Source organism: Microtus oregoni, unplaced genomic scaffold, assembly GCF_018167655.1.
Source record: "Microtus oregoni isolate MIOR12 unplaced genomic scaffold, Mior012 000024F_ref0000369, whole genome shotgun sequence".
Taxonomy (NCBI): Eukaryota; Metazoa; Chordata; class Mammalia; order Rodentia; family Cricetidae; genus Microtus; species Microtus oregoni.
Genome location: NW_024543083.1, coordinates 19761503 through 19788035, shown reverse-complemented (window position 1 = coordinate 19788035; position 26533 = coordinate 19761503). Strand labels below are relative to the sequence as shown.

Below are 26533 nucleotides of genomic sequence, written 5' to 3'. Positions count from 1 at the left end.
GTCTGGCTTTATCCCATGCTTTTTCAGTCACAGTCCAGCTGGCCTTGGTGAGCTCCCAGTAGATCAGCTCCACTGTCTCAGTGGGTGGGTGCACGCCTCGTGGTCCCGACTTCTTTGCTCATGTTCTCCCTCCTTCTGCTCCTCATTGGGACCTTGGGAGCTCAGTCCAGTGCTCCAGTGTGGGTCTCTGTCTCTGTCTCCATCCATCACCAGATGAAGGTTCTATGATGATATGCAAGATATTCGTCAGTATTGCTCTCGGATAGGGTCATTTCAGGTTCCCAGTCCTCAGCTACCCAAGGAACTAACTGGGAACCTCATGTTGGGCACTTGGGAGCCCCTCTAGGGTCAAATCTCTTGCTCACCCTAAAGTGGTTCCCTTAACTAAGAATTGAACATGGGATGTACTCGCTCATAATTGGTTTCTAGCCATAAATTAGGGCCACGGAGTCTACAATAGGTGAACCTAAAGAAGCTAAGTAAGAAGGTGAACCCAAGGAAAAACATATAGTTATCCTCTTGGCTAAGGGAAGTAGACCCAATTGCCGGGGAGAAAATTAGGATTTTGGGGGTGGGGTGGGATGGGGGTAAGGGGAGATGGGGAGAGAAAAGGTAGAAGGGAAGGAGGGGGGACTTGGGGAATCAGCGGAACCACAACGAAATACTTCTTATTTCTGTGTTTTTATCCACTCAAGATGGTTGCACAGGGAGCTCACATTACCTGCAGTGTTCTTCTCTAGAAAGTCATCCCTTCATATTTTTTGCCACCTAGTTACTGCACGCCAGTCTCCACAGCACGCTATACTGAAGCATTGAGCCCTTCTGCTCTTTATTTATGTCCAGTTACCTACACAGTAGCCTGATACCCTGGTCCTCCTCCTCCAAAATGCAGCATGATGCCTCTGCTCCCGCAGGCTGCCACTCTGTCTCTCCTCTCATAGTTGGGGTTTCTCAGCGCTGCATGCTCTCTCCTTTACAGGCTGTCCGGCTCTGCACTATGTAGTAATATGGGGCGGCAGGGCTGTGTCCCCCACACCCGGCCGCCCACATGGCTAGCTTATGCTCCGAAATAACAACACACAAACTGTATTCTTTTAATCACTGCTTGGCCCATTCTCTTCTAGGCTAATTCTCACATATTAATTTAGCCCATTCCTAATCATCTGTGTGTAGCACCCCAAGGTGCGCTTACCGGGGAGATTCTAGCCTAGTCCATCCTGGGTCCGAGCTTCATCACGTGTGTCTGCCAGCGAGCAGGGCATGGCGTCTCTGCTGAGGCGTCTGCTCCGGAGAGCAGAGCTGTCGAGACTCTGACCTCACTTCCTCTTCCTCCCAGCATTTTGTTCTGTTTACTCCACCCACAGGGCCAAGCAGTTTCTTTATTGGCCAATGACCTTCCTCCATCATTTCCCCTTTTTCGGTTTAAACAAAAAAAAAAAAAGGCTTTAACACCAGAAAGATATAATATTACCTAACTAAACAAGAAAAAAAGCAACTTTTAAAACTCTAAAAATGACCTAGACATCTCGCTGCCTGGACAGTCACCCAAAGTTCCTCTGTACTGTTGGGGCATCCATCTTCAGCCTTCAGGCCCATGCTATCCAGCAGACATTTCCATAAAGCAGGAAAATTCAAAGTCAGTTCAGTCACTATCTGTTGTGTCCTGCAGAATGTCTTGCAGACTCTTTCATGAATCAGGAACCCCGAAAGATCATCTCACCTTAGGCAAAGTTCAGTAGTCCTCTCTCTGTGGGTTCTCTGTGTCCAGTTTATGCAATAGTCCAGGCAAGAGCAGTTTCTTGCCCAAATGGCTATCAAACTCCATAAGGTGCCTCTTCGATGCCCATCTTCCTCTTGAAGTAGATTGGTGCTGCCAGGAGCAGAGTGTCTCATTGTCATGAAAAGTCCTAAGTTATTAAAACATTTAAAATGCCATATTCTGTAATCTTTGAAAGACATGAAGAATGTCTATCTAAAATATATCTACGCACATCTAGAAAATCTTAACTAACATGACTACAAACTTTACTATTATCGATGATTATCCATTAACAACCTATATATATTACATTTTTAAATGAACTACACAATCACAGCACCTTAATCAATATCAGAAATACATATACATATAACAAAATTGACCTTAAATCTCTATCAATAAAGCAAAATCTATACTAATGCAAATTATTCATATCTATATCATATCCCCCTTTAAATGTAAAAGAACGTTTATAAACCATATTTGGGAACATGGGTGCAGTTTTTTCTCTCCAAACTGCTTCCTGCTGAATGGGGGCGTCGTTAATTAGGTCTTTCATGGTATAACCTGTGTGCTAGTTTCATCTCAGTTGGCAGTTGAGCGAAGCAATTTTCTGAAGGTGTTCACACCAACCCTTCAGGAGGGCGTGGTCCATCATACCAAATCGGAATAGAAGAAATGGACAGCGTCTCATCCTCTGTGAAAACAAAATAAGAAACTCCTTTCCAAAGTATCATGTCCTTTGATCCAAATTTCAAATTCAAGGCATTTTCAAAATATCTATGTTGGATTAGTTCAGCAGCATTTATAAATAAATATCTTTTAGCATCTGTTGCTCCTTCCTCAGCATTCAAATAATTCAAAGAGAGCATAATAGCATACAGTATCAAGATTCTCTGTGTATTTTCCATCTTTGTACAGCTTTGTTTTAACCTCTATTTTGTTTATTTTTACTTTTAACTCTTTGCTTTTTGAGACAGGTTCTCTGTATCTTTGACCTGAAGTAACTCTGTAAACCAGGTTGTCTTTGAACTCTCAGAGATCCGCCTGTCTCTGCCTCCCAGGCATTCGGGATTAAAGGTGTACACTACTACACCTTCAACTCACAGAGATCTGTTTGTCTCTGCCTTCTAGGCACTGGGATTAAAGGCGTGTGCTACCACACACAACAACTCTCTTCCTTTTTTTATGTTTTTTACTTTAAGAACTTCAACTTTTAGTCTGCATATATTTTAACACACTTCAAACCATTTAGAAATTTTCTTCGTCTTTGAATCTCTCTTTACTGTATATCTCTCTTTTTCTGACCACATGAATCTTTGAATTACTGAGCAATATGGTTAGGATTAAAGACGTGGCTTTGCCGGCTAGATCCAGTCCATTCCTTAGCTTTCCAGCCTCATGGCGGATATACAGGCTGTAGCCATGTTTACTGCAACAACTGTATGGCATTTCAAGGTCCCTGCGAGCAAGTGAGCTACAACAGACAACACTCAAGTCCTCTCTTGGTAGCCGGCCCTCCTGCCTCAAATAGTCAGAGTTTGCCCTGGCAGGACAGCCCAGAAAGCTGGCATTTTTAAACGGCGCAGCTTTTTTCCTGCTATGGCTGAAAACCGAAAAGCATGCGTTCAATTCCCAGCAACTATATGGCTCACAACCATCTGTAATGAGATCTTGTGCCCTCTTGAAAAAGAGACCTGGTCAGTTGTCCTCATCAACTCAGTTGGTAGAGCATGAGACTCTTAATCTCAGGGTCGTGGGTTCGAGCCCCACGTTGGGCGCCAAAATGTAGCGGCGTAAACGAATGCAGACAGAGTGTAAAAATATATATATAGCTTTAATGTAGAAATAGACTTACAGAACCACCGTTCCCGCGGAGACCAGGAAAGCAGAAGCAAACGCTCGGAGCTTGCTCGCCAAATTTATAGGCAGACATTAGCCCGAGGCGAACACGCCCCCTAAGGGGCGGGACTTATCCCTACAGCACTATGTTTATATGTATATGTGGATTTCCACTGCTCAAGGGATTCGCCATCTAGTAGTTATGACATGTAGCCACGTGTAAGCTTTTGCAGAAAACGGCTGTAGATTCAGTGGGTGTTTAAAAGGCACCCGCAAATGGCATGCCTTGCTATGAGGAAGCGCTGTTCACAGGGAGGCACCAGTTCTGCAGGGAGGGAAGAGAGCTGGAGACGAGTCAGCCTCCCGGGAGGCAGGGAGAAGGCATACAAGGTTGAGTCGATCTTCAGGAAGCTCCTGAGGGGAAAGCTGGTGAGAACAGAAGTCCTTTAGGAAGTTGTGAACACTTGGAGAATTCAGAGAATGAGCAGAGGCGCCTTCATGGGCTGTGCATGCATGGGCAAACTCTGCCTACGGAAGGCGTGGCTCAAGCACACGAGAAAGGGCGGGGCCAGTGGCCTGAGTTTCCAGTTCTTTCATTTCTGAGTGTGAGCCATGGCATTATCCCTGTGTCAGAGCTGCCCGCTAGTCCTGGAGAGCTGGTATTGAAGGAAAAACTGCCCTGGTGATGGCTTCAATCAGGATGGCAAGTTTAGGATGCTAAGGCATGTCTGACGAAAGCACTGGTTTCACAATTGAAATCTGAAAACGAAATTTATGCCCTGGCAATGCCAAAGCTCACATGGGCAGCCCATATATTGCGGCTCTGTTGAACTTGTCCTTATTGGGTTTCATGGTCTAAGTTGATGAGGACAACTGACCAGGTCTCTTTTTCAAGAGGGCACAAGATCTCATTACAGATGGTTGTGAGCCATATAGTTGCTGGGAATTGAACTCAGGACCTTTGGAGGAATCAGTGCTCTTAACCACTGAGCCATCTCTCCAGGTATCACAGTTGGGTTGATTGAATTTAGTCCTGATAGAAGCAGAAGTTTTGCTCTTTTGCTCTTTTTACCTGTTCTCTTGGGGTGAGTTATTCATCTCCCAGATTTCTGTGCGCGAAGTCCAGAAAATGCCTAAAGTTGTGCCATTTGGCTCCAGCAGAGCCTTCAACACACCAGATCCAAAACTTTGGAATGCCCCAGTTGAAGCTTTGCCTCACTCCTCCCATAAAGTCTCAGTCAGGAAAGGTTGAGAACCCTGCAACCAAGCTAGGACTCTTCCTGGGCACAGCAGGAACTGTGAGACTCTCCCAACAATACAGGCGGGAAGTGCCCAGAGGAGATGGCTCAGCATGGAACCGCACTTGTTGCATGGGCCTGGTAGCTGAAGGCCCATCCCTGGAACCCTTAGCAGGAGGAGAGGACAGACTTCCCAAAAGCTGTTCTCTGATCCCCTTATGTATCTAGTGGTGTGTGCACACACACCACACAAAAACACACACATATGCATAATGTAGAAAATGATGATGATGATAATGATGATGATATAATAAAAGAAGAAGGAGATCAAGAAAAGGAAGAAGCAGAACTATCAAAGATCTGTGTAGAGAGATTATCCTTGAAAAGCAACTGGAATAAGTGGCTGAGTATACATATATAAAATATTTTGAGACAGGGTTTCTCAGTAGGATTATAATTGTTGTAAGTATTACAACTCAGATGAAAAGGTATCCTGGCTTGTTGGTGAAGCCAAATGTAAGTATTTTTTGATCTTCTGTTGTGAGTTTCTTTGCCAATACAATAAGCCAAATCCAGACAAATTAATAAAAACCAGGTTTAAAAAAAAAAAAAAAAAAAGAACAGCAGCAGAGCCCATGAAGCTGCCTGAATGGATCCTGGGATCACTAACACCCTTGAGAAGGAAGAAGAGTAGATGAATCTGAAAGAGAATTGGAACCAATCAGAGGAGGTGTTGGGGCAGATTTGGATGTTGAGAAGGCTGAAGGGAAGGGAGTTGTAACATGCAACTGTGTGTGGTTGTGTTTGTAAGTATCAGGTGGGAACGTGGTGAGGGCACAGACTCAGCACAGGCTGATGGAGTTCGAGGAGAGCTGCCTAGATGTCACTGTGCACAGTGTGACACACACAGCCTTGAACTAAGCAAAAGCTTAAAGGTGGGGGGGGATGTCTATGACAGAGATGCGGGAGCATTAGCATGCTGTTGACAAGTAAGATGAGGAAGAAGAGGGAAACAACAGCCAGACAAGAGCTGGTTCAGGGCAGGGGCTCCAGGAGAGCAGTCAGGAAGAACTATCCACAGAGGATTTGAGAGGCCTTCAATCAGGAACGTAGAAGACACAGTGCCAGGCAGTGTGTGCAGAGGTGACAGGATTGTGCATGAGGAGCATGCCTGGGAACTTTCCACAAGGACCTCATTCATGACCTAGACATCCAGAAGAGCCAATAGAGAAAGGAGAGGTCAAGTTAAAATGCAGTGACTTCAGCCATCAAAGGGCCAGAGTGAGTCTATGGAGCTCATGTTCTGACTGCCCACGAACTGACTACTAAGAGGTCTCACAGGGGTAACTGGAGAAGAATTTAGTGCTTAAAGCATCTATTTTTAAGATAGGGAGTATAGTTTAGGGGTGATTACTAGCAACAGTGGATCACAGTGTGCTGAGAATCTCTTCCTTGGCTTTGAGCTCAGATATCCACCTGTCTCTCATTGTATATCTGGAGCCACACACATCCTGCTCAAAATCCACAGGGTAGTGAAGCAAAAACCAAGGGAGGTTTCTGTCGGTGCTGTACTTGCTTATCTGGTGGCATCTTCCATTTGCTTGTGAAATTAAGATGATCCTAACCAGCACCCCAGCAACGCCACCACCCCAGCAACAACTGCAAGAAAGATGGGGCTCAGCAGTCCTCGACATCGAGGAAAGAGCTTTGCACTCACTGTTATGACTAACAAGGCTGGAGTAGAACCCATTTCCTCAGGTTTCTAGCAGGGTAATCCTGCGAGACCAGCCATTGGTGAATACCCGAGGTTCCAACCAGAGATTATTTTGCTCATTGCTTTCTGAAGGAAGGAATGTTTTATGCAACTGTGAGTTACATTTAACGAATTCACCAACCAAGGGACTTTTAACTGTATTGTGTATTCAGGATGCTTCCCTCGGGTCATGTGGGAAAGGTCAAGGGATAAGTCATCTCTTGGGATAGTTACGGCTAAGACATCTAACTGGAAGTTCTCTATCCTTTATACAAAGATAACAAAGCACAAAAGAAACACCGTGGACACTTGCATGAGTCAGTGGTGTACATGAACTGCTGTCCTGATTCCTTTGGTTCTTCCTTAAAGGTCTTCTGCTGCGAATGAGGGGCTTGAGAAAAATAATTAAAGGCAAGAAGCTTGTGTCCTATAAATCAGGGAGATTAAGAGCCTTGAATTATTTATTATTTAGAAATGAGCAATGACAGGAGAGGTGGATACAAACGAATGAGTGGTTTGTAGAGTCAATTGGTTATTCTTCATTCCAGCGAGAGTGGCAGGAGAGGAAGTCACGAATTGAACGAGCTAGCAGCAAATGCAAAATTAATGACAGACGTGCCTCGTGGTGCCTCATTGAAGGATGTGAAACACATTTTTGTGACTTTTGTTGAAAGGCGTGGAGTCGTTCTGAGTAGGAGTTGTCCCTCAAACTTCAGGTCCATTATTTATGCCCAAAGCCACCACCTATTCATTTCAGCGTTAGGGGATTCTACGGAAGCCAACACAGGACACTTGTGAGCTGAATCCAGACACAGTTGCATGTTGTTTCGCTTGCTCTATTCTTGGGGGATATGGAGCAGGTCTTAGTCATGTGACAGTCACCTCACCAGCTATACACAGAACGTATCATAGGTCCCCGAGAAAGTGATGTAAACTCTACCTAGAAAACATGGCCTGGTTCCCCTGCTGGTGGGAATGTGATTACAGATGTAATCATGCAGCCAAGGTGTGGGTGGAGACAGCAAGCCCTCCAAAATCACGTTTGGTAACTTTTATTGTCCCTGTTGGAGACTTTGAGACTAACCCCAAGTCAGTTTCCAGTGTCTTTTCCCCCTGGTGTCTCACTTATTTCGTCTCAATGGGGTACGTTTCACAGACACTCCCTTTTCCTTAGTTCTAGAGACTTGGTTAAACTTAAAACAAACCAGTGTGAATACTGAACTTTGTGTATCAAGGCTCTTAAAATAGATTTGGGCAAGTGAGTCAGTTAGCGTGTGAGTGGACAGATGTATGAACAATGCATGGCCGCACCCAGATGTGTTCTTTGCAGCAACTGTGACTAGAAACAGGGTAGCCTATGACTTCACAGAGTCCATGGCCAGCAGGGCGTGGGGGCGGGGGGGAAGAAGAATATGGACTGATGTGTTCCTTTAAGGCTTTGGAGATGGTTCTGCAGGTAAAGCGCTTGTAATCCAAATGAAGGAGTATGCGACTGTAATCTTGGCGCTCTTATCGAGAGATCAGAGGTAGAGAGAAAACCCCTGGACGTCCATAGCATGGCTAGACTGGCATACTTAGGGTAAATAATAGCAGACCCGTCTTAAACAAGGTGGAAGGGGGGGACTGGCACCCGAAGTTGTCCTCTGACTTCATGCGTCCTTCTTGACACATCCATGCCCATGCTGGCACCCACACATACAAACATACATATGTATGCACACATATAATACATACATACAAGAATGAAAAGAAAAGATACAGCATTCTCTTAGTGATTAGAGCATAATTACAGAGACCACTGATTCACACACATATTCAGACACACTCAGAAGACAGAAATGTTAAATGCAAGGATTGAGTTCCATGGACTCAAAGGGCCTAAGGAGGGCCAGGCTTAGGAGCTGGCTCCCGAGTTCTCAGGGTCTGAGTGGGTGATGTTGGCATGTGGTAGTGTGGTGAACACAGTTCACTGACTTCTCTTCCACTCCCCTTTTCATACGCATGTGAGTCTTAGTACTGCGATACCTTCATAAGCAGGGACTTTGACTTTCCAGGCCTTAGTCTATAGCCAAGAGCACAGAAGGCAATTCTGTCAACAGTTGGCTTAATAGCAGTTGATTGATTGGCGGGTATTTGGCATCCTGACTTATGGAAGATACATATTGAATAGGAAATAAGAAGCTAGTTGAAACCTGAAAGTGTCATTTAAAACTGACTAATGTAATGCATATGTCATATTCTATATAATTTTATCTTTAGTGATTCTGTGAGATGTGTGTCCATGGCAACAGGACAAGAGAGAGGCCAGTGAGATGCTCTTGGGTGAAGGCTGCCAAGCCTCACCACCTGAGTTTGATCCCTGGAACTGACGCAATAGAAGGAGAGAACCAACTGCCACAGGCTGTCCTCTAACCACCACACAATAAATAAACACCAAATAAACACCACAAACACTAAATAAAGCATGTAATTTTAAAAAGAGAGAGGTAGGGAGCTGGAAAGATGCTCCAGTGGTTGAGAGCATTGGCTGCTTTTTCAGAGGATTCGGTTGGTATCCCAGCACCACATGGCAGCTCACAACTGTCTGTAACTCCAGCTTCAGGGGTTCTGATTCCTTCTTCTGGCTTTTGTGGGCACTGCATACATGTGCTGCACATACATACATGCATGCACGCAGGCATGCAGGCAGGCAGAACAAATAATATATAGAAATAGATAAATCTTCTACTATGAGTGGGACTATGACCAGCTGTAGGTGAAGGGTGTGCCCTGGAACATCACTAGATAATCTTCTACGTGAGTCACTTCTGTCCATCAACAGGAAAATCATACCTAGTGGCTCAAATACAGAACGGAATTACTGGCTCTCCACTCTGGATTCCTGGAAAGTCTAAAACTGAGTTATTTTGCCTTCAGGTACTGCAGGTGCTGGTAATCTGAGACTGTAACTTTAGAATTCTTCTTTTCCCTTCTCCGTCTGCCTCTCTCTCAGAAGACACGGGCTTTGGTATCAAATGTCTTGTCTAAGTGGGGTGATCTTAAGGCAAGATGTGCCCATGAAATAAGTCTTCCAAATGTTATTTTTATTGGGCAGACCGCAGAGCAGGGTCCTGTCTGAACTAGGACAACAGCCTAGAGGTAGTCTTGGCCCCTGCCCAGTGTTGAGCCGTTATGATGGACTCAGCTGACATCAGTTTTCAGTCCTGACCGGCAGCTGCGCAGGGCAAGCTTCCTGCTGGTAAGAACTAGAACCACACGGAGTGGCAGGGCAAAGGAGTTTTCCAAGGGAGGCAGACTGTCAGGAAAGGTGACTGACTGTTCTATGTCAGAGGCAAATGGCTCGTTCCACATTGTGAATAGGAAGCAGGTAGAAGGTGTGTTCTAGCGTGGCAGTATGAACAGGCACAAGTTCACAGAGACCTTCAGTGGGCAGGATGGGCGGTAGAGGGTAAGCTTTTAAATCTTCACCAACCTTCCCCACCACACTATTATCCTGTGTAAGTGTGAGGATAAACTGGTGTTTTATACAAGCCTGCCTGGGGGAGTGTGGGGCTGGGAGATGAGGAACACGGCATGTAATAAATGAGCTCTGGGATAACCAGTGCCCTCGTGCTGGGCACACGAACGCTGCTCCTCACCCTCTGCCCTTCTGCTCTTGGTTTGCGAACTGAGCTTGAAGACTTTCTTCATTGGAAAGTTCCTACAAATTGATGTGAGTAGCCATGGGAATCATTTCAACTTCAAAGTCTCTTCCTATTCTGACAAACACAAATTATAATTTTATTTTATCCTAATATATTTTCATCCTAATATATTTATGCTAGAACAAGACTGAGTAAGCATCAGGAATTAAAATTAAACATGATTTATAATATTGTCTCAGTCCAGTTTAGGGAAAGAAACATTTTATATCAAAATAGTATTTAAATGTTTGTTTTTAAGACTCAGAAACATGATGAAATAGTCACACTTTCTTACTTATAACGGTGAGAATGATACATTTGAACATATAGTTTTGAGTTATAATGAATAGCCTTGAAGAGGAAGGAGTAGAGACTCATGTCTTTGGTGTAGCATCTGAAACAAGCCTTTGTTCACACAGGATGTTGCTTCAGGGCTCAGACGAAATATCTTCTTCTAAAAGATCAGGGAACACTGATGCTGAGACCCTGTGCTCGGACAGCCTGGACACTGAGAAGTTTGCTTAGTAAATACCTTGTCTGGTTAGAACAGGAGCTGAGTCTGAACTGGAGTTGAGGATGTTGACGAAGGAAACATTATATTCAAGTAGATTCAGAGTTAGGGTTATTTGGTATTTGGGGCTCAAACAAGTATATTGGAGACAGAGGGTCTAAATTTTTTTCCATTGCATAAGAATCTGAAGAAAACCCCCAGGAGCTGCAACATGAAGAAGTTTCTTGGATACCGTTTTAACCACAAAGCCCCATCTACTCTGCAGAGTGAAAGTTCCTATCTCCCAATCTTGATAGCCAGTTGTCTACTCTGGGGATTTACCATATCAGGAGCATCAAGAGCCATGGTAGGGCCTGCCCTGAGCGACTGTCAGGAGGGGGCTCTGACCTTCCAGAACTTGACTTCTCAGGAGGAGGCCTTTCAGAGAGAGTGTCTGAGGAGACAGAGCCTCTGTTGGCTCTGCACTTGCATCTTGCCATCGGCTCCTTCTTGTGTGATTTGTAGGAGTAGACTTCCGAGGGACTGTCCCAACCAGGACGCAGTTGAGTGTGAGTCTGAAATGACGTGGGTGACACCCACCTGTGGGGCTGCAGGTCATTGGGCTGGGTGATGACGTGGGTGACACCCACCTGTGGGGCTGCAGGTCATTGGGCTGGGTGATGACGTGGGTGACACCCACCTGTGGGGCTGCAGGTCATTGGGCTGGGTGATGACGTGGGTGACACCCACCTGTGGGGCTGCAGGTCATTGGGCTGGGTGATGACGTGGGTGACACCCACCTGTGGGGCTGCAGGTCATTGGGCTGGGTGATGACGTGGGTGACACCCACCTGTGGGGCTGCAGGTCATTGGGCTGGGTGATGACGTGGGTGACACCCACCTGTGGGGCTGCAGGTCATTGGGCTGGGTGATGACGTGGGTGACACCCACCTGTGGGGCTGCAGGTCATTGGGCTGGGTGATGACGTGGGTGACACCCACCTGTGGGGCTGCAGGTCATTGGGCTGGGTGGAGCAGGCTTGACCCTGACTGTTCTGACCTGGCCAGCATGCTCTGTGACATGCAAGTCTTCAAAAAGAGCTTTGGCTGGAGGAGTCTTTGTAGGGGACATCTGAGCACAGGACAAAGTACACAGGACAACCCCAGCAAGGTTAGTTCCCATGGAAGATGAACTAGGAACAGACATCTGGGAAATAATAGTCAGGCTTTTGCCACCCAGAAACAAAGGCCAGAGTGTAAAATATTTTCAGTGCGTACCATCCGGCTGTATGTCAAGACCAAGTAATCAGTTATTAAAGAGATATTCTCAGAGCAAAGCAGGTGCGGAAATATAGATCGCATGTTTCATTTCTGTTTAAAACGAGAAAGCCTTTATCAGATTCCTTTACTGGACTAGGTGGAAATAATTGGATGGGAGCCCAAGAAATATCCTCTAGGTGCATAAATTTATAAGCTAAAAGAAATTTGAAGTTGAAAGACATTTGAAAAACAGTGAGTTGTAAAACGTCATTGATTTTCTTCTGTTTAATTCAAACCCTTAAAGCTTATTTAAATATTTCATGTCTCCAACTTTCAGAAAAGAATTAGGAGAGAGGCTGTGGGCCTCGATCTCCAGACCTCCTCAGATCACAATGTGCACATGTTGCTGAAATGTAATTTCTATTTTTTTTTTTTTGTTCTGTAAGGAAGGGCATATCCCTGTAACTTGAATACAAAGATGCTGAAATCTCAGTCTCTAAAGACTTCCGGTTGTCATTGCAGACTCACAGCTGGGTAGGATGTAGCCGTGATTGTGCTCTTGTCTTTGGAAATCCTCATTGTTCCTTTGTTTCATTGCCTTTTTCTATGCCGGAAAACAAAACAAAACAAAACAAAAGACACAAAGAGTCTCTGATTTTGTAACAATGGATGCTAAGAGTAAGTATCCAGGGAGGAATTATGGATACGGATACCAAAGTGTGTGTGTGTGTGTGTGTGTGTGTGTGTACGTGTGAGAGCCTTGTGCATGTGAGCATGTGCGGGCCTGTGAGTGTGTGTATGTGTGTGTGTGTGTGTGTACGTGTGAGAGCCTTGTGCATGCGAGCATGTGCGGGCCTGTGAGTGTGTGTGTGTGTGTGTGTGTGTGTGTGTGTGTACGTGTGAGAGCCTTGTGCATGTGAGCATGTGCGGGCCTGTGAGTGTGTGTGTGTGTGTGTGTGTGTGTGAGAGCCTTGTGCATGCGAGCATGTGCGGGCCTGTGAGTGTGTGTGTGTGTGTGTGTGTGTACGTGTGAGAGCCTTGTGCGTGAGTGTGTGTATGCGAGTGTGTTTGCATGTGAGTGCATATGTCCATGGGAGTTTATTTTCTTCAGGAGCATAAAACCAGCCACATTTTGTGCTTGTATAGAACATCTTTCACTTGTTTGAGACTTTGGGCACACATACATGAAGAAAAGAGCATCTATTTGGGCATGGTCACAATATAACTGTAATAGACCTGTAACTCTATTACTCTAAAATCTGAGACAGGAGGATCATAAACATGAGGCCGTCTTGGGGTACATAGCACAGTTCCTGGCTAGTTTAGACTAAATCCTGTCTTAAAACCTTAAGCTAAAAAAAGAAAAAAGGTTTCAGGTCATCTGGCTTGAGTCACTACGGCATCAAGCCTGATAGTGCAGCTCGGGTACCAGAACACACATGACGGAAGGAGAACATGAACTCCATCAAATGGCCCTCTGGCTGCTACATACATGCCATGGCAACACACAACCACCCCCACTGATTGGGGGAGTTGAACTCAGGACCTCTGGAAGAGCAATCAGTGCTCTTACCCTCTGAGCCATCTCTCCAGCTCCAGACCATTGTTTGGATCCACATGTGTTGGTGGAGGTTTCCGTCCAGCCCGGTCCTCAAAGTCAATAAGTGAAAAAAAAAAATGTGTTTAAAAACAAGAACAGTTAGACACTTAACTTAAATGAGCCAGATTTGATAGTTCATAATATAATAATTTTCTTTCAGTCATGAGTTTCAGCCATGTGGTAAATGTGTTTGTGCAGTGTTGTCCCCTGTAGTTGGGGCAGTTTTGTAGGACACAATGAAAAAATAAAGTGACTGCTCTGAATTGCAGAATGAAGGATTTAATTCGTGGGTCACAATATTAACAGGATGATGATGATGATGATGATGATGATGATAGCCATTGTTCTATCCATCATTTTGATACAATAAAAATACATTTCTATGCCAACTCTGTATTTTTACTTAACTATAGTTAGGTCTGTTAGAAATGAATGCTGCCTGTCACTAGAAAAAAGGGGCCATCCAGAAGTTAGTGGGGATAATGACGAACACCATGGACAACGGACAGCGATGCTACATGTCCCGTTCCACTATGTCAGCTAGAGTGACACACAGTGGAAGACCAATCTTTATTAGGATGTTCAGAAAGAGTTACAGCAACACAGTCATATCAGTGTACCTGGTGTTTGTGAGTGTGAAGATTCCCCAGAGAAGGAGATGCAGAAATATAACTACACGGCAAATTTTGTCCCCAAATTCAAGTTTGGTTCATAGTATTCAGTCACCATTGAGAGTAAAGGCTAAACATTTGAGCCCTTTATATAGATTTACAGATATGGTGAAGGATGGGCTGAGTTTATACTATATAAGGAAATTCATGTTTGTATCTAATTTTGTTATTTGTTTTATTGCTATGAAATTGAGTATTGGTCCACTGTTTCTCCTGTTTTGAAAAATAGTCCATGCTGCATTTGTGCATCAAGCAAAGAGGAGAAGGGGTGGGTTATTCTTGCTCTGCAGGAAACATTGCAGAACCAGAAATGCAGGGGACATTGCAGAATCACGAATGCAGTGAGCATTTCAGAATCAGAAATGAAGTGGGCACTGCAGAATCAGGAGGGTAGTGGATGTTGTACAATCAAGAATGCATCGGGCACTGAAGAATCAGGAGGGTAGTGGATGTTGTACAATCAAAAATGCATTAGGCATTTCAGAATCAAGAATGCAAGGGACATTGCAGAATCAGGAATGCAGTGAATGTTGCAAAATCAGGGAATACAGTGGACATTGCTGAATCAGGAATGCAGTGGCCATTGTAGAATCCGGAATGCATTAGGCATTGCAGAATCAGGAATGCAGCAGATTTTGTAGTATCAGGAATGCGGGGCACATTATAATATCAGGCATGGTATAAGCAACTTAGAATTCTCGTGGCCAAGGCACTATAGCGTCTGAATGTGGGCAACACTGCTGGCAGGAAGTGAGGACATATCTAGTGACTTTTCTCTCTCCTTTCTTTCAGGTTGCTACCAGCTATGTAACGTTTTCCGATCCCATGAGATGGAAATTGACCAGTGCTTGCTGGAGTCCCTTCCCCTGGGCCAGCGTCAGCGTCTGGTGAAGCGCATGCGCTGTGAGCAAATCAAAGCATACTATGAGCGAGAGAAAGTGTTCCGGAAGCAGGAAGGGCTCCTGAGGAGGACCAAGCCCGGGAAGAGCCAGAGGGTCCGCTTCAGCCTTGCTGACATGATTCAGGACGCCATCATCCACCACCATGACAAAGAGGGTATGCCTTCTCCGTGGGACTTCTCGTGGGGCTTCTTGTGGTCTGTTTTTGTGTGTCGTTGTCTAGGGAGATAAGAATGGTTTTAAAGAAAAAAAAAAACAGTGGTCCTTTCAAAATATGGCATGAGTAGTCATCAGTCTCTCCGCTGATATGTGAAAAAGTAAAATTTTGGTGAAATATGTATATATTGCCTGAAAGAGAATTAAGTATCTGAAAGGCAAGCGACTTCTTTTATAGTTACATACTCTAATTTTTTTTTTTTTTTTGGTTTTTCAAGACAAATTTGCTCTGTAGTTTTGGAGTCTGTCTTGGAACTAGCTCCTGTAGACCAGGCTGGTCTCGAACTCACAGAGATCCACCTGCCTCTGCCTCCTGAGTGCTGGGATTAAAGGCGTGTGCCACCATTGACCGGCTCAAAATACTCTAATTGTTAACAGGATACTTTTATCTACAGACTTGTGGCCTTAGATGAGTGGTCCTCAACCTGTGGGTTTCAACCCCACTGGGTCTTTCATTCATTTTAAGCTTGTTTCTGATTTTGTTTCGGGACGGAGTGGAGTTTCGGCATTCCAGAAGTATGTTGGCGTCCAGTTTGCCTGCATTGTGTGTGCAGACAGCGCTTTCCCAGTTGGTCGTGAGTTCTGAGTCTATTTGGGGGATCTCTGCCCCACCCCGTTAATCTCCATGTCTATTTTATGCCACCATTCTGTGGCATGCCGTCTTCTGTGAAGCTTTGTCATCAGCCTTGATGCCGGGGATGGTGGTCCAGCCAGATTTGGTCCTTTTGTTCAAGAAGGCTTTGACACTTTTTAAAATCCTGGGTTATGGTATGGAAACTTCTTAAGCATGCCTGATTGGAATCCTTTTGTCTTTGCACGATTAATTTCATCACTGCTCACGTATTTTTATGCATGAGTTTCCTTTCTTCTTTTTTTGTGACTTCTGCAATCTACTTTTTCAAAGTGTTAGTGTGAGAGAAATTCCCCCTTCCTGGGAGTGTGTCATGACAGAATGTGACCTTTCTCCTACCAGGGTAGTATATTTGATGCTTGGTCTCCTGAGGGTGAAACCTTCAGGAGGTGGGGCCTAGCTAGAAGGAGTAAAGTCGCAGGAATTATGCCTTGTGGGGATCAAAGAAACCCTGGAATATTGAGATGGATTTGATAGACAATTCTGATGAGAACTCAGAAGGCCAGAATGCCAACAGAAATATTGGCATTAAAATTTATTTTGATTAGATTTTAGGTGGATATAAAGGCACTCTTCAGACTTGGGTGGAGGCCAGATATGCTAATTATCATGAAGAACATGCCTGTATTTTGTCCATGTCCTGAGACTTTGTGGCAGGCTATGTTTAAGGATAAATGGCTAATTTATCTATGAGAAGAAACACCAAAGGCATTTAGTCTTGAGGCTATGACATAGGTTCTCTCTGCTTTTAGCCTGCTTTTCAATGAGAATTGGAAATGAAAAGCACAATCAAAAGATTCAAAACTGAAATTTGGTCAGAAAAGCCTGTACAAAGAAAGGGCTGAGGAAGGCTTGGTTTCATAAGAGAGCAACACCAATAAAAGAAGCCACTACTCTTCATGGTACTAGGAAACAGTCCCTGGGGGCATCACTGTGGTACGCAGGATCCTGCCCATCATGACTGCAAGGAGATGAGAGGCTCTGGAAACTCTCCCTTAAAATATCAGTTCTTCTAGGCTCCCTGCTTGTGGAGCCTTCTCGGAAGTAGTTTCCCAGGATTCATTGCAGCGTGCTCAGCTGCCCAACACTCAGAGGCCAATGAAGTCATGGTCTACTGGGGACTGAGCTCCATACTCAGCTTGTGTAAGACCTGGTGTCACCCATGTGTGTGTAGAAGGGGGAGGTTACAGAAATGGAAAAAATGCAAGAAATACCTGGCCGTGGAGACTCCTACCCAAAATTCTAGCGAGAGCTGAAGCTGGGGTAGGGAACAAACACCATGTGGTAGGATTGGCGTTCCTGTAGGTAGATCCAGAGAGGGCAATGTATGGAACTGTCAGAGTGACATCTAAACCGTAGTGAAGATCCCAGGATGATGAAAGGCGAGCTGTGTGGAGCATCTTCCAAGGAAAGCCGTCGGCAGGTAGCAGAGCCAGCCCAAGTCAGATGACTTCACGCAGAACCTATCAGAATGCAAATGCCCTTAATCTTAATCTCTGACTTCTCACGGTTTTATATCTCATGATTGGGCACCTTCAATTATGTAGCAGCTGGTGCCTGTTATCAGAAAGCATCGCAACCCCGTGGACGGAGCTTTGTGGATCCACCAGCTGCCCAGCCTGGCTGTGATTGGCATGGGTGTGAATGCTGTCCACACAGAAGCACGGGGCTCTGACACAGTCACTCACACAGAGAAGGAACTCTGGAGGGCAGGCTGTTGTTCTATGTCTCCGCCTTGCAGCCTCCCAGGCTGAGCTAAAGGCTGCCGGTGCACGTTTGAGAGCTCGCAAAGGGACGACCTTCACACTGGGAACGCTGTCCTCAGCCCACTCAGCTCCAGCGTGCTGCCCACTCTGGAACGTGGACAATGAACACCAAAGCCCATGACATTGGCTCCTCATGGAGAATGTTCTCTCCCATTCTCTCCTTAAAGGCAGGCTGATCCTTTCTGTTTTCTTCAAACCCCAAATATCAAGTATGTGAGAATTTCATGTTAGTTAAACCTAAGTCTCTCAGGAAGAAGAGTCTGTACACAACACAGGCCCTCAAGATCTGGGTTCCAGAACCAGGTTTTTCCTGTTAGAGCACTTCCCACCCATACACTGGTGTTGATAAAAACGTGCGCCAGGGCAGCCTGTGCTGATTCCTTCTCAATTGCCCCGTCGCTGTTCTCAAGGTGGCAGTGGCCTGGTTTGTCCCTTGTCTTATGTAAAACCTCTAGTTGTAACTTAACGGTAGAGCTGACATCTCTGATAGCTAATACTTCTCACACTCAGATTATGTTTTCATTGAAATGGGAAAAAAGCGAATACTTTAGTTGAATTGTCGCACTCGTTCAAACCAGATCCATCAGGTTTCAGATGGTGTTGCCTGCAAGTAGGTAAGCATAGAGGTTAGGATTCATTGTGCTCAAATAGTCTACCTGAAAAGGAAGAAAAGGTGACTGGCAATCTGTGGCAAGAGGCTCAGTCTGTCAGAGGCCAGCAGTGCTGGGTGACTGACATGCTCAGCCGCCAATCTGCAGACGGCGTTGGCCTTTGTCAGGGCCTGTAGGACATGCAGAAATGAGATGTTTTCCATGAAGGGCAGAGGTGTGCCATTTGTAAGATCAGAGAAAACATGCAGTGTGTGCAGGACATGCAGGCTGGGATATATTGGCAGAGCGTGTCCTGGGCTGTGTCTGTATACGAGGGGTTTCTAGGAGTGGATCTGTGTAAGTGCTTACGTCTGAAGCAGCACCTGCCTGCAGCGTTAAACCTGCCCTCCCCAACCGTCATTGCCTTAGCTCTGCATGATTCAAGGTCTAAGTCCATGTCCATGGTGGCAGGGGTTGTGTTTTCTGAAGTAACAAGAAAGCAGAGCCATGCGGCCTTGCCTCTTGTTGCCCCCACACACCCAGAAAGCCCCCTAAGTCAAGTACTTATGGTTCCTCCTCTTACCCCTGCCCCCAGAGTGATCTTCTTTCAGGATTTGTCTTTAGAGTTCCACATGTGCCAGACTTGTTGCTAAGTTCGGGAAAATTGTCAATCATTCTGTTGCCTATTCATTTGCTTGGTTGTGCGTTCCTATGTGAGTGTGTTGATACGCCTGTGCACACGCAAGAGGGGGCGTTGGATCCCTGGGGAATGGAGTCTTCAGGGGTCTGCGGGGCTCCTGGCTTGCTCCATAGATATTAGGAGTTGAAATCTGGGCTTTGTGCACTCACATCTAGTGCCCCTTAACCGTCTCTCAAGCCCCGTGGAAATATTTTAGCCTCCATTTAATTTGTCTTCAAGCAGCATTGACCTCATTGGCCATTTCTTGGTTTTGGCTTGGCTCTCCTCACTGGGCTTGCTCTCCTCAGATCTCTGCAGGTGTCCCCGGTGCTTCCTTCTCTCTTGTCGGGGCAGGACAGTTCTCTCCCATGCTGTATTCGTTAACCCACAGCACCTGTGGTTCTCTTAGACAGACATGGCAAAACACCACAGTCTGGGACGCTTACACAGAAGCTTACACAGAAGCATCATGACTTCCTTTGACTCTGGAAGTTAGAGGTCCCAGATTCATGGACTAGCGGACTAGCTCTCACCAGGGATTTCCTGCTTGGTGACTCGTCCCTTCCAATAAGGACAGCTGTCAGACTGGACTTGGGAGCTACTCTTATGGTCTCATGTAACCTGTATTCCCTCCTCCAGAGTTGCCAAAGAGTTCCACTGAGTTAGAGTTTTAACATAAAATTTGTTGGAAGATAATATCAAATTATTCTTGCCATCTTGTTCTAGCAAATCAGATTCCTTGAGAGGATTTAAGTTACTCTGTTCTCAGTTCCTGTAGTTAGAATTTTCTTTGGGTCACCAACCAGCTCCCAAATAAAAACATGAGACTTCCTATTGGTTATGAATTGCTTGGCCTTAGCTTAGGTTTCTCCCCCTAACTTTTACCTTAATTTAACCAGTGACTAGCCATGCATGCTTTGCCTCTCAGCTTTTACCTTCCTTTCATTCTGCGTGTTCTTCTTTCCTGCTTCCTCCATGGCTGGCTGGCTGGCCCCTGGCATCTTCTTGTCGTCTCTTTTTCTTTCTTCCCCGAGCCTAAATTCCTCCTCCTACTTACTCTACCTGCCTGGAAGTCCCATCTATACCTCCTTGCTCACTATTGGCCATTCAGCTTTTTAATTAGACCAATCAGGTGCCTTAGGTAGGCAAGGGAAAACAGCAACACATCTTTGTATAATTAAACCAATGCAACACATCTTAGCATAGTTAAACAAATGCAACCCATCCTTACATAGTTAAACAAATATTCTGCCACAAGTTCCCATTTCATCTTTCACACTCCTGCCCTCTCCTATAGGGTCACTTACAATTCTTAACCTGTAGAGGAGACTCGCCAGACTTTGAGGAGGATGGTGCCATGTAGGTGGCTAGATCCTGAAGGACTGGGTCAATTCCCATGAACACAGGCTGTAGGAAAAGGGAAAATACATCTTGTTCCCATCTCTAGCATCCTGGTTTATCTGTCCTGTGGTGTTCACTCCTGTGTGAGCTTCTGACATTGCAATATTATCCATTAGGGCTTTTGTGGACTTATGGCTTACAAAATGTTGTGCTTGTGACCCTCTTTTTAAATGACTTGTCTTGCCTCCAGTATTATGTTAGCAACAGAAAACAGAATAAGACATCATTGGCTGTATTGCCGAGCTTCCTACTGGGTCTCACATTTGATCAACATGTGATCTGGTGTGTAAGAAAAGACCAGACCTGGAAATTACAGAGGAACACAATTTAGCTCCATGTAAGAGAACAATTTCATGCACTCTGTGAGGATGCCTTGGGAGATGGTGAACATGCCATGAAGATTAACCAAAGTCCTGATACCTCAGGTCGTTCTGGGGTAGTAAGCGGTGCCTACATCCTAGGTACTGTGAGTATGAATTTGAGGCTCGTAACTATGAGTTACAACTGAACTATTATTGTAGATAATTTTCGTGCATCACTGGATTGACACGTCTTTAACATCCCTCCTGATACCCCATCATCTGTGCCACAGAGACCGTGCGTAGGCGCTTCCACGTAGGCTAAGATGGAACTGCTGCACACTTTCAGAAAAGCCAAGGGACAGGTCTCCTATGGGTTCATCATCAGTCTGCGCCAGCAGTGGATTTGGGCAGAGCCACATCCTGAGGCCGCCACCTGCTTTCCTATCAAGCTTTCCCTGCAAGTCACAGCATAGCTCCTTTATCATTTTATTATTAAAGCCCTTTATGAGGCATTATTTACTAAACACACCTGCCATGAGAGCGTAGTGTGAGCTATAGCTTTACATGACATGCTGACGTAACCATGGAGAGCACAGTGTGACCTACAGCTTTACATGACATGCTGATGTAACCCTGGAGAGCAGTGTGACCTACAGCTTTACATGACATGCTGATGTAACCGTGGAGAGCACAGTGTGACCTACAGCTTTACATGACATGCTGATGTAACCGTGGGGAGCACAGTGTGACCTACAGCTTTACATGACATGCTGATGTAACCGTGGAGAGCACAGTGTGACCTACAGCTTTACATGACATGCTGATGTAACCATGGAGAGCACAGTGTGACCTACAGCTTTACATGACATGCTGATGTAACCCTGGAGAGCACAGTGTGAGCTACAGCTTTACATGACATGCTGATGTAACCGTGGAGAGCACAGTGTGAGCTACAGCTTTGCATGACATGCTGATGTAACCGTGGGGAGCACAGTGTGACCTACAGCTTTACATGACATGCTGATGTAACCGTGGGGAGCACAGTGTGAGCTACAGCTTTACATGACATGCTGATGTAACCGTGGAGAGCACAGAGTGACCTACAGCTTTACATGACATGCTGATGTAACCGTGGAGAGCACAGTGTGACCTACAGCTTTACATGACATGCTGATGTAACCGTGGGGAGCACAGTGTGACCTACAGCTTTACATGACATGCTGATGTAACCGTGGGGAGCACAGTGTGACCTACAGCTTTACATGACATGCTGATGTAACCGTGGAGAGCACAGTGACATGCTGCTGTTGTATCCTTGCACTTCAACTTCCCCACCAGTTACCTGGAGACAGTAGCGTAGATGAGTCTGTGGTGAAGACTGGGACTCTAGATGCTGGGTGCCTGGTGGCTTTCCTAGTACCAAACTATCAAAGATTTGCAGAGACCGTGTTATTACAATCCATATATGTTCAGAGGAAGATAGGACAAAACAATCATCAGATTATAAATTTTCAGAGCATGTATCACTATAACATTTGATATCAAAGTGAAATTTATTTTAAAATTCACATGGACTTCAAACCTGCTACATGAAAAGAACTTGGTGCTCTGACATTTTTAAAAATTGTTTATGATACAATATTTTTTTATCATGAAGAAGCTTCAAGAATACATTATAGACATTAAATTTTACTGGATAAATCCTTCAAGTATATTAACTAATTGTAAATGTAGTTATATCAATATGGTCATATTGCTTTATGCATATGCTGGTTTTGTGGTTCAGAGTAGAGGTTATTCACCACCAGAACTTACGACCCTAGTTCAGCCCCCAGCACCCACACAGTAGAAGAGACCGAACCTTGGCAAGTTGATCTTACATCTTCACACATACCGTGGCATATCTACACACATACACACTCATGCACCCCCACACACCTTCACACACACAGAGACTAAGTGAAGAAGTGTAATAAAATCATAAATAGCAGACTAAATGAGATAAGCAGATTTCCTGGGGTCATCCCTACTTACTAAATTAAGCTTTTTAAAAGAAGCCAAGATTTTTATCATGATCCTGTGCCATTGTGATTAAAATGAGCCATTTTGTTTGGATTGCCAAAGGGATCTCAAAGCAAATTACCAGCTTTTATTATCTTTTCAATTATCACATGTCATAAGAATTAAATTAATTTTCATTGTCAGGAATTACTGTGCTGAACTTGGGGAAAAATCACTTATTTCCTGTTTTCTTATTAACAACAGAACAAACGTAGAGACCGGGATATAAAAGGGGGCAAACCTAACAGCAGGGAAGACGGTACTGGTGGGAAGCTGGTGTCTCATCGGCCAGAGCTTGAGATGCCTCCTCAGCCAGCAAGTCCAGTCCTGGTGAGAGAGGGGACCACAGAGGCCCAGTGAGAGAATGGCCGTGTAGAAACTGCTGGACTGTGTGTGATTCTTCATCCAACACTGACAATGAGGCTGGAGAGCCTCACCTGTGTTTCTGTAAAATACAATGTGCCTTCGATGCATTTGTTAAAGCACAATATTTATGGGACAGGCATCTAGCCAGACATAGCTGGACCCTCTGCTTAGGGTATAATGAGACTGTAGTCCAACGTCAGCACTGTGTCTCCTACTGAGGGCTCTGCTGGTAGAGATTTGGCTACCTCACTAAAGAAGTTATGGATTGTCTTAGTTAGGTGTCTATTGTAATAATGCATCATGACCAAAAGTAACTCAGAGAGAAGAGGGTCAATTTGACTAACCGGTTACAGTCATTATCATGGAAGCCAGGCAGGGACCCAAACAGGCATGGTGGAGTGCTGTCTGTGGCTTGTTCCATGTGACATGTTTAGCCTGCTTTCAGGACCACCAACCCAGCATGGCACTGCCCACAGTGGACTGGGTCCCACCACATCAGTTGTTAATCAAGAAAGTGGCCCACAGGTTTTCCTATAGGATAATCTGGTGGACTCTTTTCCCCCCTCCCTCCCTCTCTCCCTCCCTCCCTCCCTCCCTCCCTCCCTCCCTCCTTCTCTCCTTCCCTCTCTCCTTCTCTTCCTCTCTCTCTCTTTATGTTCCATACCACATGCATCTGGGCATCTGTACCCCAAGTGCCTCATCTTCAAAGTCTCTCCCCAACCTATTCTCAGGAGGGACTTGCGGACAGAGGGGGCAGCCACTCCTGCCTCTCTAGTTCGGGTCTGTCTCCTGGGTCCATCATTCATCCACCTGCTCTGCCATTTCTCATTTCCCTGTCTCTTATCTCTCTATCTCCCCGCTTCTCTGATGTCATCTCCATCCTTTAATCCCACAGGGATGTGGCTTGTCTGGTTTCGCTCATCTCCTTCTCTAATCCTTTAATCTCCCGGCCTGCTGTGTATCTTGACAGTCAGCTGTAGTCTAGCCTGGAGTTCCCCAAGCATTATAGACTTCATCGCTGCTAAGTCTTTCTGATCCAATAAAAGCCCAAACTATTATCTTTTCTTAGTTGGAGGCTTACCCACATTCTGCTGTACATGGAAAGCCCAGATACATTTTTATTACAAATTACTTTTTTCATAAGCCTGCCTAGGTGATTAGGATCTGGAAATAGTTTGCTGACTAGGCAGTATAAGCTTGTATTCTAGAAGGAAAACCAAGCTTCCTCTAAGGTCGCCATCTGAGGTTCAAAATCACAGACAGTGACCTCAGCCGAGGTGGGCAACAGAGGTGTTGTTTCAGTGGTCATTAAAGCATTGATCTTGTTGGAGCAAATGGATGATAATGAGTTCTCTATGGAGGAAACACGAAGTGGAATTTAACAAATAGGACTCGGTCAGGAGTCTCTGACACTTGACCTGACTTTTGTGATTTTGATGAGTTTTCCGGGGTCCTCCACACCCTAATATGTCACCATCTGGCTGCCAAATACAGGAGAAGTGGGCTCAGGAGGAGGGGGATTTAGGGCACAACATGGCCCCAGCAAAGTTACAGCTGGGTTTGTAAATGTGGCTTTAAAAGACATCTAAAGGCCAGGGCTGCATCTCAGTGGTCAGCTCCCTAGCATAGCCAGAACAGAAGGTGGATGGAGGGAGGGAGGGAGAGGAGAGAGGAAAATGGAGAAAACAAGACCTTTGTGTTCAGATATTGGTTGATTTACAGAAGGCAGAGTACTACTTTTGTATATATGTATTTTTTAATTTTTAAAACAACCTTATTTTATATACCAATCCCAGTTCCGTCTCCCTCCTGTCCTCCTTCTCCCCAATGTTCTCCCCACCTCCTTCTACTCCTCAGAGAGGTTGAGACCTCCCATGGGGAGTCAAAGAAGCCATTGTGTAGTCCTTTAATTTTTAATTTCAAGTATGTGTTTGTATGTGTGTGGATTTGTACATGTGTGTGTGTGTGTGAATGCCTGCAGATGCCAGAAGAAGGCTTAGATCCCTTGGTACTGGAATTACAGGCAGTTGTGAGCTGTGTGATGTGGGTGCTGGGAATCGAACTTGGGTCCTTAAAAGAGCAGCAATTGGTCTGAACCAATGAGCCAGACCTCCGGCCCCATTTGTTTCCTGAAGTTCACATTAGCTAACTACAGACACGTGTGTGGCAGGATGCTCATACGACCTGCCTCCAAATAATAAAGAAGTCACGTGGTTATGATTTATCAGGTTTCCGAAAGAAAATCTTCCCTGGGATACTTCTGTGTTTCAGAAAGAAAACAACATTTAACACATAATATATTCCATACCACCTTGAAAAGTTATGTATCTGGGAAGATCTGGAGGAGGACGTTCAATTAAGATCTACTTGTTTCTGGATCCCTCGGGTTAAAATTTCTTACTTATGCTCTGATGACCCTGAGCAGGCGTATGAGTCGTGAGCCAGCCTCTGTCGGCAGAACACTAACGCTTGCTGTGCTCCTAGGAGCTGACTTGTTTAAACACAGTGATGGATTCAGTGACCGTGGATAACGTCTCTCATCTTCTCTGCCTCATGTAACCGCTAGACTCACCTATGTGTTTCCACGTGAGCAGAATAAATACTGATGTAATATAAATAAGCAGGAGTTTCATAAAAGTTTCTCATTGCTACTTTGGTCATTCCTTATGTAAAGGGTTGTTTTGTAAGTTGTCTGCCAAGTTTGCCCCCTGTATCCTTTTTATTACATTTATTTATTTATGTGCGCATGTGTGCATGTAGATGGGTCCCAGCGACCAAACTCGGGTTGTGAGGCTTGACTACAGTTGTCTTTACCCACTGAGGCATCTACGACGTGAGATTTATTTTTTATTTATATGCATGTATGTGTATTCCCTGCGTGCATGTATGTGGGGACACGCAGAGGCCAAAAACAGGCATCAGATCCCTCAGAGGCAGAATTAAGGCTGTCGGTGGGATGCCTGGTTTATGCGTCTCTGAGAGCTGGAGGCAGGCCCCGGGTTGGACAGCAAGTCCTAGTAACTACTGAGCCATCTCTAAAGCTCTTCATGTTTGAAGTAGCAGAAAGGAATGTTGTAACCGAGGGTAAGTAGCCTGTATAAAGTCAAAGTGGAAAAGGAAGAGAGGCAGAGACAGAGAGAAGCCCAAGCATGCAGGGCATGAGAGGTCAAACCATTTTACTCTGGGGGAGCAGATTTGTTTCACAACTACTCAGTTTTAAAATAAAGATGGGTTTGTCTTTATTTCCTGAGCACAGATGACTGCTCGTCCAGCCAGCCCCGCAGCTTGGGTAGCTACTCTGGTTTCTGTCTAGCCAGTCCATTGAGCT

General features: G+C 45.1%; 1 protein-coding gene across 2 annotated transcripts in view; it reads left to right on the top strand.

Moving 5' to 3' along the window:
• Nucleotides 1-26533, top strand: part of Myo16 (myosin XVI) — a 427263-nt gene that overhangs the window by 92271 nt on the left and 308459 nt on the right. For both annotated transcript variants that reach the window (XM_041673988.1, XM_041673987.1), the window contains exon 2: nucleotides 15087-15350. In XM_041673988.1, the coding sequence (XP_041529922.1) occupies nucleotides 15125-15350 (226 nt within the window). In that variant the 5' untranslated portion in view covers nucleotides 15087-15124. The remainder of the gene's footprint in view (nucleotides 1-15086; nucleotides 15351-26533) is intronic.